This window comes from Phyllobates terribilis, unplaced genomic scaffold, assembly GCF_046119375.1.
Source record: "Phyllobates terribilis strain yellow unplaced genomic scaffold, ASM4611937v1 Scaffold_7__3_contigs__length_470593459, whole genome shotgun sequence".
NCBI lineage: Eukaryota > Metazoa > Chordata > Amphibia > Anura > Dendrobatidae > Phyllobates > Phyllobates terribilis.
The window spans coordinates 144,441,392-144,459,881 of NW_027362767.1; the positions used below are offsets into that span (position 1 = coordinate 144,441,392).

Here is an 18,490-nt window from a genome sequence, read left to right on the forward strand (position 1 = left end):
GAGCGAGGTTGTGACAAATTCGACACTGCGATGTGGTTCTGGGATAGGAAACCAGGACGCAGATGTGAACATCAATGTAATGGCGTCTCATAGTCTGGAAAACTGGATTATTTGGCACCTCAGGAGTCTGGAACATGCCAAATTAAAGGATTTTTTTCATTGCCTGAGAGGAAATTATTGATAAACCTGAAATCCCACCGATATATTTCTAATAAACGTCTCTCTGAAGAGTCACGTCGAGGAGACGCTCATTTTGGGAACTAAACTCTACGCATTTAAGCAGAATTTTGCCTCCGCCATAGCATTTGAGGGCAGAAAATGGCACCTAAAGGTAATAACCGCACCATTTTTCTGTCGCTGACTGACTTTTGACCTAATTTGTTTTATAATATGATTTTGAGGCGCTTTTCTCCTCAGAGAAGCGCCCACATCTGGCACAACTGCCCCATTGTTAGATTTTTCTGAAGTGTGCAGCACCTCATAACAAAATGACTCATATTGTGACCATTTTTGGCTATAATAACAAGACTGTGAAGAGCATGATTGCCAAAAGCAGCAAATCTGGCCTTTTATATATTGCTGAGGTGAAGTTTTCGCGCCCTTTTGCTCTGCGCAGCCGCAGTTCTGCACTTTTTAAAAAAAAAAATAAGTCCCGTCTTGCAGGAGGAGTGAAGCGTCCAAGTCCACAACCGGATTCATCCGCGGCATCGTTGACGCTGTGCGCCTTACTTCCGCCCTGTACTCCTCCGCTGTTGTCGCCGCCATTTTGTTGGCACTCAAACTTTTGAAATAGATGAAATTTCTACAGTAACGTGACGGATTCTCACCGAGGAGGGCGGACGGAGGAGCGGATAGGCTTGGCAAGCTGGCTGTGAGCGCTGACCGGCCGCGACGGTGAGTGCGCCTGGAAATCGGTCGATATAGTCCGCCGATGTCCATGTGGTCTCCCTGTGTGCGATTAAGGGGCGGAAGCTACAGGGGCACCACAAGTAGCAGCTTACTTCACCACCCCACATATGTTATTTCCCCACCTCCTGATAATTGACCCCTCAGCCACGACCAGATTACTGCAATGGATTTGCTCCAATCCGCTGGCATGTCCTCTGGGGTCGCTCCGCTTTCTTGGAGGGGGATGTAACAGATATCTTGCGTATATGGGGGTTTCCAGCCCGATGCCCCTGTGGCCGTGCCGGAGTCCTCGGAGGCGGCCATGTTTGTTGTCGCTGGATTTCTGTGCCGTTCCCATCATATGAGGTCGATCATTATCCCCTCGTTTCATATTGGACCTCCGGACCCCCATCCCTCGTCACATCTTCCCTCAGACAGTCGCATGTGTGGCAATGCCCTATGATTGTGTCTTGCAGATGGCGCTGGACCTGGGGAAGCGGTTACTGGAGGCGGCTCGCAGCGGAGAAGATGACGAGGTGCGACAGCTGATGCAGAATGGGGCGCCCTTCACCACGGACTGGGTACGTCCTCCGGCCGGGTGTCGTGGGGGGCGACAAGTCCTGACAACCCCCCCTTTACATTTGTTGTTTTTTTTTCTTTCCTTTCTTCTTCCAAGAGCTAAAACTTATATTTTTCCATCCAGCACCGAGTCTCCACCGCTGCTCCTAGTTCTGTTACTTTCTTCAGCGCTGCTAATCGGTAAAGCCACCTAGCTCGCTGATGGGCAGTAACAGACACAGGAAGCTGCAGCAGAGACTCTGCGCTGGACCCGGGAAGGTGAGCAGCTTGTATGGGTGCGACGTGCGCTGGGTTTGCTTGGCTTGTAGTGTATTATTTATTACTTATATAGCGCCATTGATTCCATGGCGCTGTACATGAGACGGGGGTTACATACCAAATACAGATATCACTTACAGTAAACAACTAACAATGATAGACTGGTACAGAGGGAAGAGGACCCTGCCCTTGTGGGCTTACATTCTACAGGAACGGGGAAGGAGACAGTAGGGGTTGCAGCACATCTGGTGGTGATGAGTCAGCTGGGTCATGGCAGGCTGTAAGCTTTCTTGAAGAGATGGGTTTTCAGGTCCTGTCTGAAGGATATGAATGTGGCAGATTATCGGAAGTGTTGGGGCACAGAATTCCAGAGGATGGGGGATTTTCTGGAGAAGTCTTGGAGGCGATTGGGTGAGGAACGAATAAGTGTGGAGGAGAGAAGGAGGTCTTGGGAGGACGGGAGATTAGTTCTGAGCTGTACGGAGGAGAGAGGTTATTGATGGCTTTGTAGGTCAGTGTTCGTAACTGGATATGCTGGGGAATTGGGAGCCAATGAAGGGATTTGCAAAGTGGGGTAACAGAGGAGGAGGGAGATGAACTAGTCGGGCAGCAGAGTTAAGGACGGACTGGAGAGATGCGAGGGTGTTGGCAGGTAGTCCACAGAGGAGGATGTTGCAGTAGTCGAGGTGGGAGATGATGAGGGCATGCACTAACATTTTAGTAGATTCAGGGTTGAGGAATTGACAGATTCTGGAAATACTTTTGAGCTGGAGGCGAGAGCTTGGATGTGGGGTTTGAAGGACAGGGCAGAGTCAAGGGTTACTCAGAGGAAGCGGATTTATAGTACATGGGAAAGAGTGATGTCATTTATTGTGATAGATCAGGTGGGGAAGATACGGGAGATGGAGGAAAAATGAGTTCAGATTTGTCCACATTGAGCTTGAGGAAGCGAGAGAAGGAGGAGGATATGGCTGATAGACACTTCTTGACAGCAGAGAGGTGACGTCTGGGCCAGTGAGGTAAACCTGAGTGCCATCCGTGTATAGGTGATACTGGAAGCCATGGAACTTCTAGTTGTTCCAGGCCATGGGTATAGATTGAGAAGAATAAGGATCCTAGGACAGAGCCTTGAGGGACTCCAAAAGAGAGAGAGAGGACGGGATGAGGAGGTAGTGTTGGAGTGGTAGACGCTAAATGTGCGGTTGGAAATGTATGAGGAGATCCAGGATAGGGCAAGGACTTTGACACCAAAGGAAGAGAGAATCTGTAGTAGGAGGCAGTGGTCAACTGTGTTGAATGCAGAGGACAGGTCAAGAAGGAGGAGTATAGAGAATTTTCTGTTGGCTTTGGCTGTAAGTAAGTGGTTAGTAATTTTGGTCAGGTAGGTTTCAGTGGCGTGGTGGGGACGGAAACTGGATTGTCAGTTGTCAAAGAGAGAGTTAGGTGAGAGGAAAGTTCAATGTGAGCTTGCTGCTCAAGGAGTTTGGGAGCATCGATATGGGGCGATAGCTGGACATAATGGTCAGGTCGACGGATGGCTTTTTGAGGATAGGTGTGATTGAGGCATGTTTGAAAGTAGAAGGGAAGGTACCAGAAGTTAGTGATAGGTTGAAGAGATGGGTTAGGGATGGGATAAGTGTGATAGTGAGGTTGGGGAGATGGCATGGGTTCAAGTGCACAAGTGGTGAGGGGTGATTTGGAGAAGAGACGAGTAAGCACTCCTTAACTGATGTTGGAGAGGTAGGTTATGGGGTAAGGGCATTGGTCTGGTATACAAAGGACTTTTGGTGGTCAAACAATAAAGATTAACTGTGTTTGGTCGATCTTCTTCTTTTTGAAGCGTGTGGCAAACTCCTCAGCAGAGATTAGGGAGGTCGCAGGGGGCAGTGGTGTGTACAGGAGGGAGTTAAAAGTGTTGCATAACTGTTTGGTGTTGTAGGATAAGGAAGATATGAGGGTTGTGAAGTAGGCCTGTTTAGCAGAGGTGAGGGCTGATTTGAATGTGAGTGTTGCTTGTTTGAATGCAGTAAAGTCATCTTGCGAATGTGTTTTCTTCCAACACCGCTCTGTAACCCTGGACGCTTGCCGAAGCTTTTTAGTGAGATTATTGTGCCAGAGTTGTCTATTAATTCGTCGCGCTCTGCCATTCACGAGAGGGGCAACCGAGTCAGTAGCTGATGCGAGAGTGGCATTGTAGAAGCAGTGGCCCTGTCTGTGTCGTGGAGTGAAGATATGGATGTCAGTGGTAGAATAGAGTCAGGGTGTGAGTGGTTAGATGTGCGAGGTTTCTGCGGGGGTGTGCTAGTTGCTGGACATGGGTGGCATGTAAGGAGGACATGAATGTGAGTAGATGGTGGTTAAATAGGTGGAGAGGGGAGGTTGTGAGGTTAGATTGGGCGCAGTCGGGTGAAGATAAAGTCTAATGTATGTCTTTGTGGGTGGCTGAGGAGGACCACTGAGTGAGTCCAAAGGATGAAGTAAGCGACAGGAGTTTGGAGGCTGCTGACTGGCGGGTGCCAGTGGAGATGTTGAAGTCGCCCATGATGATGGTGGGAATGTCAGCAGAGAAAAAGAAGAAGCCCTGTGGAGAATTGGTCAATAAAGGCAGTGGCCGGGTCTGGAGGTTGGAGGCAGAGTAGATGCAGACAGTCTATTTCAAAAGAAGGAAGGATAAGGGACGGTAGAGATAGGATTAGGTTGCAGTTTGTAGAAAGGAGAAGACCCACTTCTCCACCATGTGGAGTGTGGGTGAAGTGGAGGCCACCGTAACACAGTGCTGCAGGGGAGGTAGTATCGGAGGGCGTCAGCCATGTTTTGATGATGCCCAAGAAGGAAATATTGTGAGTGGTAAAGAGGTCATGAATCACGTGTATGTAACTGAACAGTGTGCCGGCAGCGCGGACGGGCGTTCGTGGGTTTATAAAAGAGCAAAACGCTCAGCCATTGAGTAGCTAGATAGCGTATGCTGGAAGAAAAATTGTTATTCTCAGCAGCACATCGACGGCATTTGTCTAGGGCTACACGGCGTTCAGTTCACACCACACATTTTTGTTGCCTTGTGACCAGTGATTTTTCCATTGTGTTGATTATTCTGTCACTGGTTATACACAATCTGCGACTCGGGTACAGTTTAGTGCTAAAATAGATACACAAATATTTTTTTTTTTTCCCGACACACTGACATGTCACAATATATCTTCAGCCTGAACAGGGCGTGCTGCCAATCAGCTGTTCTGTATGGTCATTGAGGCGGTCACCGACAGTCACGGATCACTACACTGTGAGCGCAACATAATCACTACCCTGCACTACGATTGACAGGCCGCTCTGCGTGAATGCGCACATGCTCTGCAGCTGCAGGAAGAATCGAAGTACATTTTCTCTTTGTGGCCGTACTTCCATTAAGGCGGCCAGACATGATTTCAAGGCTATGTTCACACATGGCATTTTTGCAGATTTTTTTTTTTGTTTGCAGAGAAAACACTGCGTAAAAAATGTGTGTTTTTGATACATTTTTTCCTAGTTCATTCAAATGGGTGAAAAATGCCAAAAAGATTGACTTGCTGCAAATTTAAAACAAAACTCTAGGTAAAAAAAAGCATGTGTATTAGATTTTTGAGATCATTCACTTTGCTTTACTGTAAAACACAGCTTTTTTTGCCTTAGCGTTGTTTGCAGCTGTTTTTCACTATGTGTGGAGGTAAGTGACGTTTCTGCATGTGACGGGCCCCCTCTTACTTTGCCTAGGGCCACACTTTATCTATAACTGGCCCTTTTTGCGGGACTAAATTGAACTTTTGAATTACGCTGTTTAGTGTACTTTATAATGTACTGGAAAATGGGGGAGAGAAATTCCAAGTAGGATGGCATGGTGGAAAAAAAATGCAATTGATTTTTGGGTTTTCTTACGGCATTCATTGTGCTGTAATAATGTCCCGGTAACGCAAGTCTCCATGTCAGGGTAATTACAGTGACACCAAGTTTGTATATTACATTGGTTTTTACAGTCTGTATTTTGTGTATGTATAAAAATGTTTGTCTCCATTTTGTGAGACCCGTAACTTTTTTATAGAGCAGTGCGGGCTTGTTTTTTTGTGTTCATACCATTTTGGGGGCACATGGGACATTTTGATCGCTTTTTGTAGGCCCCTGGCTGACATGCCAACCCGTCGGCGATATGGTCACGAGGGGGAGGTGATGGTGACAGAATAGTTATGATACTATTATTGTCATAGATTGACAGCAGCACCTAAACGGTTAACAGCAGGGACATGAACTGGATCAGATCTCTAGTGTTAGGGGCTGATAACTTTGCTCCCATACACCCCTCACCAGACACTAGCACATTTGTACTACAGTGCCTACAAGTAGTATTCAACCCCCTGCAGATTTAGCTGGTTGACTCATGCGGAATTAACTTGGCATTGTGACATTTGTACTGTAGATCAGCCTGGAAGTGAGAAATGCACTGCAGCAAATTTTGGTTTTGTTTTGTTTTTGTTTGTTTTTTTAAAACGTTAAAAGTTAATTCAGAGTGTCATTTATTATTCAACCCCTCAAACCACAAGAATTCTGTTTGGTCCCCCTAAAGTATTAAGAAGTAGTTCAGGCACCAAGAATAATGAGCTTCACGTGTGTGGATTAAAGATCTCTTTTGCCAGCCTTTTCTGACTATTTAAGACCCTCCCCAAACTTGTGAACAGCACTCAGACATGGTCAACATGGGAAAGACAAAGGAGCATTCCAAGGCCATCAGAGACAAGATCGTGGAGGGTCACAAGGCTGGCAAGGGGTACAAAACCCTTTCCAAGGAGTTGGGCCTACCTGTCTCCACTGTTGGGAGCATCATCCGTAAGTGGAAGGCTTATGGAACTACTGTTAGCCTTCCACGGCCAGGACAGCCTTTGAAAGTGTCCTACCGTGCCGAGGCCAGGCTTGTCCGAAGAGTCAAGGCTAACCCAAGGACAACAAGGAAGGAGCTCCGGGAAGATCTCATGGCAGTGGGGACATTGGTTTCAGTCAATACCATAAGTAACGTACTCCACCGCAATGGTCTCCGTTCCAGACGAGCCTGTATGGTAACTTTACTTTCAAAGCGTCATGTCAAGGCTCGTCTACAGTTTGCTCATGATCACTTGGAGGACTCTGAGACAGACTGGTTCAAGGTTCTATGGTCTGATGAGACCAAGATCGAGATCTTTGGTGCCAACCACACACGTGACGTTTGGAGACTGGATGGCACTGCATACGACCCCAAGAATACCATCCCTACAGTCAAGCATGGTGGTGGCAGCATCATGCTGTGGGGCTGTTTCTCAGCCAGGGGACCTGGCCATCTGGTCCGCATCCATGGGAAGATGGATAGCACGGCCTACCTGGAGATTTTGGCCAAGAACCTCCGCTCCTCCATCAAGGATCTTAAGATGGGTTGTAATTTCATCTTCCAACAAGACAACGACCCAAAGCACACAGCCAAGAAAACCAAGGCCTGGTTCAAGAGGGAAAAAGTCAAGGTGTTGGAGTGGCCTAGTCAGTCTCCTGACCTTAACCCAATTGAAAACTTGTGGAAGGAGCTCAAGAATAAAGTCCACATGAGACACCCAAAGAACCTAGATAACTTGGAGAAGATCTGCATGGAGGAGTGGGCCAAGATAACTCCACAGACCTGTGCCGGCCTGATCAGGTCTTATAAAAGACGATTATTAGCTGTAATTGCAAACAAGGGTTATTCCATAAAATATTAAACATAGGGGTTGTATAATAATTGACCCACACTTTTATGTTTAAAATTTAATAAAATTCAACTGAGCAACATAACTTTTTGGTTTGTAAGATTTATGCTTCTGTTCATAAAACCTACTCTCGTTTGCAGTTTGAAGGCTCTAACTTATTTGCATCTTATCAAACCAGCTAAATCTGCAGGGGGTTGAATACTACTTGTAGGCACTGTATGTGCTGGATGGATCCACCTAACCCGTGGCGTAATTTATCTTCCAGCTTGGGACGTCTCCTCTCCATCTCGCTGCTCAGTGCGGACACTTCTCCACTGTGAAGGTTCTCCTGCAGGCAGGGATCAGCCGAGACGCCCGGACCAAGGTGGACCGGACTCCCCTGCACATGGCGGCCGCCGAGGGCCACACTCTCATCGTGGATCTGCTGATCAAGGTGTGGCCACACCCATTTGGTGGAAATCGCTCATCATCCCCCTCTTCCTGATTGGTTATTAATGGTATCTCCCCTTCTTTAGAACGGTGCCAATATCAACGCCAAAGACATGCTGGAGATGACTGCACTGCACTGGGCGACGGAGCACAATCACCAGGACGTGGTGGAGCTGCTCATCAACAACGGGGCCGACGTCAACCTCCAGAGCAAATTTGGAAAAACACCTTTCGATATCGCCCTCGATCGAAATTACCCTGAGCTGCTGATTACCTTACAGGTAAGGCGGCGGGCATTGGGGTGTGGCTCTCCGTTATAGATACTGGTGCCACTAAACATGTTTAAACCCTTGGTGGTCAAGTATATTCAACCTTCGGGCTTCACTTAATCACATGATCGCTCTTCTTCCACCACAGGAAACTATGCAAGGACAGGGACACTTCCACATCCAGCCGGCCAGGACCAATGCCATCACTGTCTCCTCACCGCAGATCATCCTGACGCCCAGAGATCTGGCCAGCCTAGTGTCTACGTCCAACTTGACCACTTCTACAGGTATGGTGTAACGGGCACAGTCCTGCGCTTTCTGATGTTGAGCATTTCATATGTAATATTTTTTTTCTCTTACAGTCAACAGCAATGGAGGCACCATAGAGATTACCAACCCCAATTCTGTGCTGGCCACACTGGCAGCGCTGGCAGAGGCCTCCTCCCCTATATCTGGCTCAGACTTTACCGGTGGTGAGTGTTGCCCTCGTACCAGTGAGATCTTTATTTTTCTATATACACACATGGTAAAAATTGTTGGTACTTGCATGTTTTAATCCCATCGTGTATATTGTATCCCCCCCCCCCCCATTAAAAAAAACCATAAAGATAATTTGAAGGTAAAATTGTTGGTACCCCTCATTTAATGAAAGAAAAAACCCACAATGGTCACAGAAATAACTTGAATCTGACTAAAGTAATAATAAATTAAAAATCTATGAAAATGAACAGATGAAAGTCAGACATTGCTGTTCAACCCTGCTTCAACGGAATTCTTTAAAAAATTAAAAACATGAAATAGTCCTGGACAGAAATGATGGTTCTTAACTTAATATTTTGTTGAACAACCTTTTGAGGCAATCGCTGCAATCAAACGATTCCTGTAACTGTCAATGAGACTTCTGCGCCTCTCGACAGGTATTTTGGCCCACTCCTCATGAGCAAACTGCTCCAGTTGTCTTGTGTTTGAAGGTTGCCTTTTCCAGGCGGCATGTTTCAGCTCTTTCCAAAGATGCTCAATAGGATGTAGGTCAGGGCTCATAGAAGGCCACTTCAGAATAGTCCAATGTTTTCCTCTTGGGTGTTTTTAGCTGTGTATTTTGGGTCATTATCCTGTTGCAAGATCCATGACCTGCGACTGAAACCAAGCTTTCTGACACTGGACAGCACATTTCTCTCTAGAATCCCTTGATAGTCTTGACATTTCATTGTACCCTGCACAGTTTCAAGACACCCTGTGCCAGATGCAGCAAAGCAGACCCAGAACATAACAGAGCCTCCTCCATGTTTCACAGTAGGGAAAGTGTTATTTATTCGGTCGCCCATGACAGCACCACGTGAGAGAGAGGATCCGCCCATCAAGGACAGGAAACCTACAGGTTAAAAAGGGCGGCCCTCTCTTCCCGCCTCAGTTTAGGTTTCCTGTCCATGATGGGGGACCTTGCAGGCTTACCTGCAGAAGATGGACTCCTGTCCCAGAGAGGGCCACAGCAGGTGGTTGGAGCTGGTCCGTCCTGGTCCTCTGGAGACGCCACGGCAGGGCTCATGGGGGCGCCTCCGTGAGCGTTGCGGCGGGCGCGACATCGCCTCACGGGAGGTAGATGTCCGCCAGGAGTGGGGCCGCTAGCGGGCTCCCCCCCCCCCCCCCCCCCCCCAAAAAAAAAAAAAAAAAAAACAGCTTGCAGGAGATCCAGGTCGCGCCGGCAGCGCACGTGACGGGCGCGACCTTCTGACGTGACTTCCGGTGCGTCGGGCAGGAAGCCCTGTGATGTCACCGGAAGGGGCGGGGCTCGTTTGAATTTTTTTGGCGCGAGCAGCTGAACGCCGGGGGATTGAGGACCTGACGGCGAGGAGCCCACCTGGATCCCACCTGGACCTGGGGAGGAAGACCAAGGAGCAGGTAACGCCCTCCTGGGTTTAAAAAAAAAAAAAAAAACACACATGGTACCGGCATGGCCAGTATATAAAGGGTCTGGTAACATACAGAGGTGCTTCCCAGCCCATTCTTACATTGTAAGCTATGGAAGATTCACAGAAGCTGTCACCTAGGCAACAACATCTGCTGCAGGAGCAGCCCTCTGGGGAGCCCTCACAACTAGTGGCGCAGCGTCATTCCCGGCTAGGGTCTGGTCGTACAGCTAGAAGAGCTACCACTAAGAGCAGGAAGGACGGTCCGGTGCGGCGTGATTCCTCGCCATGCATGCTGGATTCTTCTGCTTCTACGGTACCGAAGGTTCTGTGGGGTGAGTGGAATCTTCGTGAAAGTTCTACTAATGTTTCCTCCTTCTTTCTATCTATGACTTTCTTTTAGAGCAAGAAATGTTCCTCGAAGTCCAAGCACAGAGAGTGTGCCTTATGCAGCTGTCCGCTCCCTGATTCATATAGCAAAAGGTTATGTCAGCTTTGTATCAGCAAAATGATATCGGAGGAGACCCCAGATTTTTCCCTAGGCCTAAGAACTTTAATAAGGGAAGAAATAGGCAAAGCATTGCAAGGTTCAGAGTCTGGGCATATTCCTCAAGAAACCCAGCTGGGTTCAGACTCTGAGCTATTGGTTGCTTCCTCCTCCGCCTTCTCTTCTTCTGACAGTGAGCCAGATACAGTGCTTTCCCCTGAAGGAGGTCGATGCCCTAGTAAAAGCCGTCCGATCTACAATGGGGATAGTGGACTCGAGGGTAGAGAAGTCAGCTGAGGATGTTATGTTTGGTGGTCTGGGGCTAAAGAAGAGAAGGGTCTTTCCAGTAAATTCAAAGGTGAAAGACCTCATTGATAAGGAGTGGAGAAAGCCTGACAAGAAGGGTAGTGTTCCTCCATCCTTTAAAAGGAAATATCCGTTTGAGGATGCTATGTGTTCCTCCTGGTTAAAAGCACCCAAGCTGGATGTTGCTGTTACCAAAGCAGCGAAAAGAACTTCCCTCCCGTTCGATGATATGGGTGCATTGAGAGATCCCCTAGACAGACGGGCTGATACTTTCCTGAAAGGGGCATGGGAGACAGCTGCGGGAGCACTGAGGCCAACAGTAGCAGCTACCTGTACGTCCAGAGCCCTGATGGTGTGGCTTGAACAGCTAGACAGTCAGTTGAAGGATGGGACTTCTAGGAAAGACATTATTTCTTCCCTTCCACTGGTTCAGGGGGCGGCAGCTTTTCTTGCTGATGCATCTGTGGACTCGGTGAGGTTGGCAGCAAAGTCAGCAGCACTGTCAAATGCGGCTCGGCGAGCCTTGTGGATTAAAAGCTGGCCAGGGGATTTACAGACTAAGTCCAGACTGTACAATCCCGTGTGAAGGGGAATACCTCTTTGGTCAGACCATGGACGACTTATTGGAGCAAGCGGGGGACCCTAAGAAGGGGTTTCCATCAGTACCTCTACCCTCCTTTAAGAGATCTTTCCGGAAGAGGAAATTTTTCCGGAAGAGATATTTCAGGGAGGAAGACAAGTCTGATGAAAGAGGTTGAAAAGGTAGAGGTCTACTCTTTGGTCCGTCTCCAAAAATTGTGCAGAAGCCAGGGGATACACAATCAGCCCAGGTGGGAGGGAGATTGTCATTTTTTTTGTCCCAGCTTGGGAACAGATTTCTCATAGTAATTGGATTTTGAGCCTGATTAAGTATGGTCTTAAATTTCAATTTAAAGCATTGCCTCACAAAAGGTTCATGGTTGTTCCCTCCAGTTCTTCCCCAGAACGCCAGGCTGCCCTAGTTTCGGAAGTACAAACCCTAATAAGAAAGCACGTCCTGATTGAGGTTCCGGAAGCTGAAAAGGGTCTTGGTTTCTACTCCCCGCTCTTCTTGATTCCGAAACCGGATAGAAGTTTCAGGACAATTATAAATCTGAAATCCCTGAATAATTTCCTTAAAATACACACCTTTAAAATGGAGTCTTTAAAATCCGTAATAAAGTTACTTTTTCCCCACTGCTATATGGTAGTGCTCGATCTCAAAGATGCGTATTACCATATCCCAATTCATAGTAATTACCAGAAATACTTGAGGCTGGCCATTGAAATAGACGGGGTGGTTAAACATTTCCAATACACTGCACTCCCCTTCGGTTTAGCTATAGCCCCACGGGTTTTTACTAAAGTAATGGTGGAAGTTATGGCCCATATAAGAGTAAGGGACATTCTAATTATCCCTTACCTGGATGATCTCCTGATAGTGGGGAATTCGTTGGTTCAATGCGAGACCCACCTGCAGGAGACCATGTCGGTCTTAAAGAGTTTGGGGTGGTTTCTAAATTTAGAAAAGTCTAGACTATCTCCACTCAAGGTACAACAATATCTGGGGGTCATATTAGATTCCAGGAAACAGCTATGTTGTCTTCCAGAAGAGAAAATTGATAGAATCCGGGAGTTGGTAGAACAATGTATACGTAAACCTTCTATGTCACTCCGTAAGGCCATGTCACTATTGGGAACCTTCACCTCCACTTTTCCTGCGGTTTGTTGGTCACAATTGCATTCAAGAGCCTTTCAGTGGGATGTGTTGTACAATAACGCAGCTTTAGAGGGGCATCTAGACCTTAAGTTTACGCTAGGTCCTCGTGCCATATGGTCCCTTTGTTGGTGGTTACGACAAGACCATCTTGCTAAAGGGGTTCCCTGGGAATGTAGTCCAACTGCAGTCTTGTCCACTGATGCAAGTGCTACAGGTTGGGGAGCTCACTTTGAAGGGAAATTAGTGCAGGGAACCTGGTTAATCAGTGAGCAACAGTTGTCATCAAATGTTAAGGAGCTTCTGGCTGTGCAGCATGCGTTCAACGAGTTCCTTATATATTTTCAGGACCAGCATGTCCGTGTACTCTCGGACAATCAAGTCATGGTAGCTTACTTAAACCACCAAGGGGGAACCCGCTCAAGAAACTTGATGAGGGTAGCGAACGCACTTCTGCTGAAAGCCGAAGATCACTGTCTCTCTCTTTCGGCTACTCATCTAAAAGGCAAGGAAAACATCACAGCGGATTTCCTCAGCCGTACTTCTGTAAAAGAGGGGGAGTGGTCCCTAAATACACAAATATTCTCCAGAATCTTAGAAATGTGGGGCCTTCCGACTGTGGACTTATTCGCAACAAGAGCCAATCGGAAAGTGGAAAATTTTTGTTCCTTGGACCCCTGGCAGTGGACGCCTTCATGGTTCCCTGGAGATTTCCTCTGGCATATGCCTTCCCTCCCATGATCCTGCTCCCAGCGGTGATGAGAAAGATCAGGGCAGACCGGGCCAGAGTGATACTCGTATGTCCCTTTTGGCCCTAAAGACCCTGGTTCCCTTGTCTCCGGAAGATGTCCATATCAGATCCCTGGGTTCTTCCGGAGATTCCGGACCTCCTCACTCAAGGGCCACTTTCCCATCCTCCAACCCCGAGTCTACATTTGACGGCGTGAAATTTGAGAGGGTGTTATTGACCAACAAAGGATTCCCCGCAAATGTAGTGAATACTCTCCTGGCTAGCAGAAAACCTGTTACCACCCGTATTTATGCCAGGACCTGGAGGAAGTTTCTGTCCTTTGCAGAAGTTAAGGTGGAGGAGGGGCCCCCTATTTGGAAAATTCTGGAATTTCTGCAGCGAGGCTTAGAATTAGGTCTCACTACCAGTACCTTGAAAGTACAGGTGTCGGCTTTGGGAGCTTTATTTTCTTCCAATATTGCAGATAACTATTGGATAGCCTGTTTTTTAAAAGCTTCCTTTAGGTGTAGACCCATTACCAAAGTAAAGATGTCTCCCTGGGATTTGAATTTTGTCTTGGATGCCTTGACCAGTCCTCCTTTTGAGCCACTAGATTTAGTCTCCCCCAAAATTATTTTCCTAAAGACGGTCCTGTTAGTAGCCCTAACTTCAGCCAGGAGAGTCAGTGACCTACAGGCCCTTTCAATATGCCCTCCACTTACGCAAATTCTGGACGACAGGATTATATTAAAACCTGATCCAGCCTTTCTTCCTAAAGTGGCCACTCGATTCCATAGAACCCAGGAAATAGTTCTCCCAACTTTTTGCTTTCTGCCCAAAAATCAAAAAGAGGAGAGACTTCACACTTTAGACGTTAGGAGGTGCGTACTAAGGTACTTAGAAGTATCACGTGGCTTTAGAAAGGATAAGTCCCTATTTATTTGCTATCAGGGGGCTAGGAAGGGTTGTAAGGCCTCAAAGGCTACAATCGCTAGATGGATCAAGGAGGCCATTTCCCTCGCATACTCCTCAGGGGATAAAGAGATACCGGAGGGATTGAGGGCGCATTCTACCAGAGCGGTATCAACCTCATGGGCGGAGAAGACAGGGCTTTCCATTGAGGAAATTTGTAAGGCTGCCACTTGGTCTTCTCCCTCTACTTTCTATAGGCACTATAGATTGGATCTGGGTGGCTCTGCAGATCTCACTTTCGGGAGAAGGGTGCTTCAAGCTGTGGTCCCTCCCTAATTTCCTTCGTCTCTGTAATTCTCTCACGTGGTGCTGTCATGGGCGACCGAATAAAGCCTTAGTTACTTACCGGTAACGGGATTTTTCGGAGCCCATGACAGCACCTTTATATTCCCTCCCTTCACTGGTGGTGTGCACTCCTGTAGATTTGATTTCTTTTTGTGCACCCTTGCGGGAAATTGATGAAAAGTAATGTACTTAATGTGATTATGTTTTGTTATAACTAACCTTGGCGGTACTCTCATGCTCTGTTAACTAAACTGAGGTGGGAAGAGAGGGCCACCCTTTTTAACCTGTAGGTTTCCTGTCCTTGATGGGCGGATCCTCTCTCTCATGTGGTGCTGTCATGGGCTCCGAAAAATCCCTTTACCGGTAAGTAACTAAGGCTTTTCTTGATATGCTTCATTTTTCTGTCTGTGAACTTAGGGCTTCCATTTTTGTCTCATCTGTCCATAGGACATTCTCCCAGAAGCTTTGTGGCTTGTCAGCATGTAGTCTGGCTTTTTTATGATTTTTTTCAACAATGATGTTCTCCTTGGTTGTCTCCCATGAAGTCCACTTTGGATCAAACAACGACGGATGGTGCGATCTGACACTGATGTTCCTTGAGCTTGACGTTCACCTTTAATCTCTTTAGAAGTTTTCCTGGGCTCTTTTGTTACCATTCGTATTATCCGTCTTTGATTTGTCATCAATTTTTCTCCTGTAGCCACGTCCAGGGAGGTTGGCTACAGTCCCATGGATCTTACATTTCTAAATAATATGTGCAACTGTAGTCACAGGAACATCAAGCTGCTTGGAGATGGTCTTATAACCTTCACCTTTTATCATGCTTGTCTATAATTTTCTTTCTAATCTCCTGAGACAACTCTTTCCTTTGCTTCCTCTGGTCCATGTTGAGTGTGGTACACACCATGTCACCAAACAGCACAGTGAGTATCTGTAGCCCTATATACAGGCCCACTGACTGATTACAAGATTGTAGACACCTGTGATGCGAATTAGTGGACACAACTTGATTTAACATGTGACAAAAGGGACATTATTTTCAGGGGTACCATGATTTCTGTCCAGGCCTATTTCATGAGTTTAATTTTTAAGTTCGGTGGAAGCAGGGCTGAAAAGCAATGTCTGACTCGCTATTTTTCATTTCCATAGATTTTTAATTTATTATTACTTTTGTCAGATTCAAGTTATTTCTGTGACCATTATGGGTTTTTCATTCATTAAACAAGGGGTACCAACAAATTTAACCAAGTGTGTGTATCTATCTATCTATCCATCACTGGACTTTTACTCATAAAAGTGTTGTCCCCAGGCTCCACCACTGAGCTTGTGGATTCTGTGGGCACCTCCGTGGGGCAGATTATGCAGAACCGAGGCCAGAGGGTGATCACCATTGTGACGGATGGCGTAGGGCTCGGAAACCTGCATGGGGGGTTTACTGCTGACCACATCCAGCATCCGCTCCTAGTGACCATACAAAATGGGGAGCAAGGTGAGCAGATGTGGTGTATAGAGCGTGAAGGGAAGGAAGGATGCGTGCCACGTGTAACTGCTGCCATTTTGTTTAGTTGTTGCCATTCCTGAGGAAGAGGTGTTAGAAGAAGAGGTGATTGCTGAGGAAGACGCGCCTCCGACCAAAAAACCTCGCATAGAAATGGTGTCAAATGCTGCAACAAAGAAAATGGTGAGGAGACTAAAGCGCAGGGGTGAACCGGTGGGGAAAGGCGAGACAGAAGCGGCGCTGTAGGAGGGGGGGGTGAATTTGATAGTGGTTAATCCTTTTTATCTCCTCTTCCATCCAGGACAACCATCACGATGAGGACGCCAGGAAGCTTCTCCAGCAGCAGCTGCATGAAGCAAACGTACGGGCACAGGAATTCCGGCAGCAGCTCCTGGAGAAGGAGCAGGAGGCGGAGGAGTACCGGGTGAGGCTGGAGAACCTGGCCCGACAACACATCAACGGGGACAGCTTCACGGTGGTGGGCGATGGGGACACCATTATCATCTCCACCGAGGAGTTACAGGGCACGGAGATGACTGAGATAGAGACAGTGGAACATTACTGCGACTTTCCTGTGGAAAGTGTTGTGATGTGATCGAGCCGCCACCATCATCATACGAGGTTGGCAAACTTTCCAGCTTTATCTGGGGTCTGAGGCCAGAAGAGGTGGGTGACTCTTAGGTTGGTGAGGTGCGATGGTCCTCAGGAGACAAGCCCCTCGGTCGCTCTACTAATGCTATCCTGTATTATGAAGGCCACAAGGTGGGCACAGCTCGGCTTCCGGGATGCGTTGGCCTCCAGATGGTGGTCCGCAGCTGACTTGGCTGAGCGTCACTGTAAATGTACATATGTACTGTATATAGACTCTTCTATATTTATAAGTTCTCCAGCCGCTCTCGTGTCGCTGCAGCCCCCTCTACCCCTTCTTCCCTGCAGTATATATCGTCTATCCATTCACTACACAACGCACAAAATGCTTGTTTTCCAGGCGTTCGTGACCAGTCATACTGAGACTTGTAGTTTAAGTGAAATTAAAACATGACGCTTGTGAGCTCAGCTATGTCCCCATTCCACTTGGGACTCCCGAGACGAGAGATTGACGCTTTGTATTTGCTGCGAAACGTGGCGGAATGCGAAAGACAGAACAGACCAGGAAAAGGTTACGCTGCCGTGACAGTGTCTCCAGTCGGCAAACTGTTACCATGGCAACTGCCCACTTAATATTCATTAAAATCCACGATGTTGGAATATAGCGCTCATATCTGTGGTCGTTCTTCATTAACTCCATGATATCTGATGCTAAAAATACATAAACCACAGTACGTACAGTCTAGGACCGAAACTGTGTGGAGGCGACGGTTCCCTGTATGCTACTTTACTGGGAATTATATAATTTTTTTTTTTTTTTATTATTACTAGACTTGTCTTTTTTTCCCTTGTCTGTAATTTATTCGTATATAATTAACTTTTTTTTTGTATAAAAAAAAAAACACATGATGTTTTGCCTCGTTCTCTGCTTTACTGCACATAATAATCTACTTTTGTGGGGGAGAAATATTGTAAAATTGAAGGAATTTTAAAGGTAAATTTTATTCCTTGGCCTATACATTTATTTTTTTTTTATATATTTTTTTTTTTACACCGCGTTGCAAAATACCCCGAAAATTTTTGTGCCACTGTTTTAAGTAAAATCTTGTGCATGATATATTCTGTATGAATGTTATTTATATGTTGGAATTGGAGATAATTATATAGAACATTATGTGGAGAGAAACTTCTTTTTTTTTTTTTTTATCTATAAATATATATTATACTGACTGCAACACAAAGACTATGATTTTTATTTTTATTTTTGGAGGGGGGGTGGGGGAAGAGGCCTTGTGTGGAAAATAAACTTTGGCGAGTTTGAGTGGCCCCTAGGAACCAGTGAATCAGACTGATTGCTCCACGTTCCGTTATGTGATGTCTCCTGTCCTGTGTAAAGCATGGGGGTTTGGGCGCGTTGGGAGAATATTGTTTATGGAGCCTCTTTTCTACAGTTAAACTATTTTGTTAATAATGTGAAATAATTTTCTTGTACTCTGTACATATGTTTTGTTTTTTTTTTACTAATTTGTAAAGCATTTTATATTTCAATAAAAGCCTTTTTTTTTTTTTTTATATATTTTCAAATAAAAAAACAAAACAAAAAACTCATCGGCAATTATTTGGTTTCCAAGTTTCCCTTAACGATGTCAATGGAGCTCAGTCATATTTATAAAGGTTGTGGCTTTATTGTGCCACTAAGCGAGACCGTTGCTGTAATCCTTTTATTTCCTAGCGGCTTCCGTGTTACCGATTTGAACTAATGGTGATCTAATTCCTGTGATCTCTGGAGTCTGTGAATTAAGGGTCTCCTTAACCGGTTCAGGACCG

General features: G+C 46.4%; 1 protein-coding gene across 1 annotated transcript; it reads left to right on the plus strand.

Annotated features, from left to right (window-relative positions):
• Positions 1-695: 695 nt before the first annotated feature.
• On the plus strand, positions 696-18,180 carry GABPB2 (GA binding protein transcription factor subunit beta 2). The gene is made up of 9 exons (XM_073639374.1): positions 696-894; positions 1,365-1,469; positions 7,723-7,890; positions 7,973-8,167; positions 8,304-8,442; positions 8,518-8,628; positions 15,887-16,066; positions 16,143-16,258; positions 16,377-18,180. The coding sequence occupies exons 2-9, from the start codon at positions 1,365-1,367 to the stop codon at positions 16,668-16,670; spliced, it is 1,308 nt and encodes a 435-aa protein (XP_073495475.1). The 5' UTR covers positions 696-894; the 3' UTR covers positions 16,671-18,180.
• Positions 18,181-18,490: the final 310 nt, after the last annotated feature.

What these genes read in the sequence shown, in the direction of transcription:
- GABPB2 (XM_073639374.1), top strand. Translation starts at nt 1,365, where the DNA reads ATGGCGCTGGACCTGGGGAAGCGGTTACTGGAGGCGGCTCGCAGCGGA. An exon ending in AGCTGCTGATTACCTTACAG is followed by an intron (nt 8,168 to 8,303) that starts GTAAGGCGGCGG and finishes CTTCCACCACAG; the next exon opens with GAAACTATGCAAGGACAGGG. An exon ending in TGGCTCAGACTTTACCGGTG is followed by an intron (nt 8,629 to 15,886) that starts GTGAGTGTTGCC and finishes TGTTGTCCCCAG; the next exon opens with GCTCCACCACTGAGCTTGTG.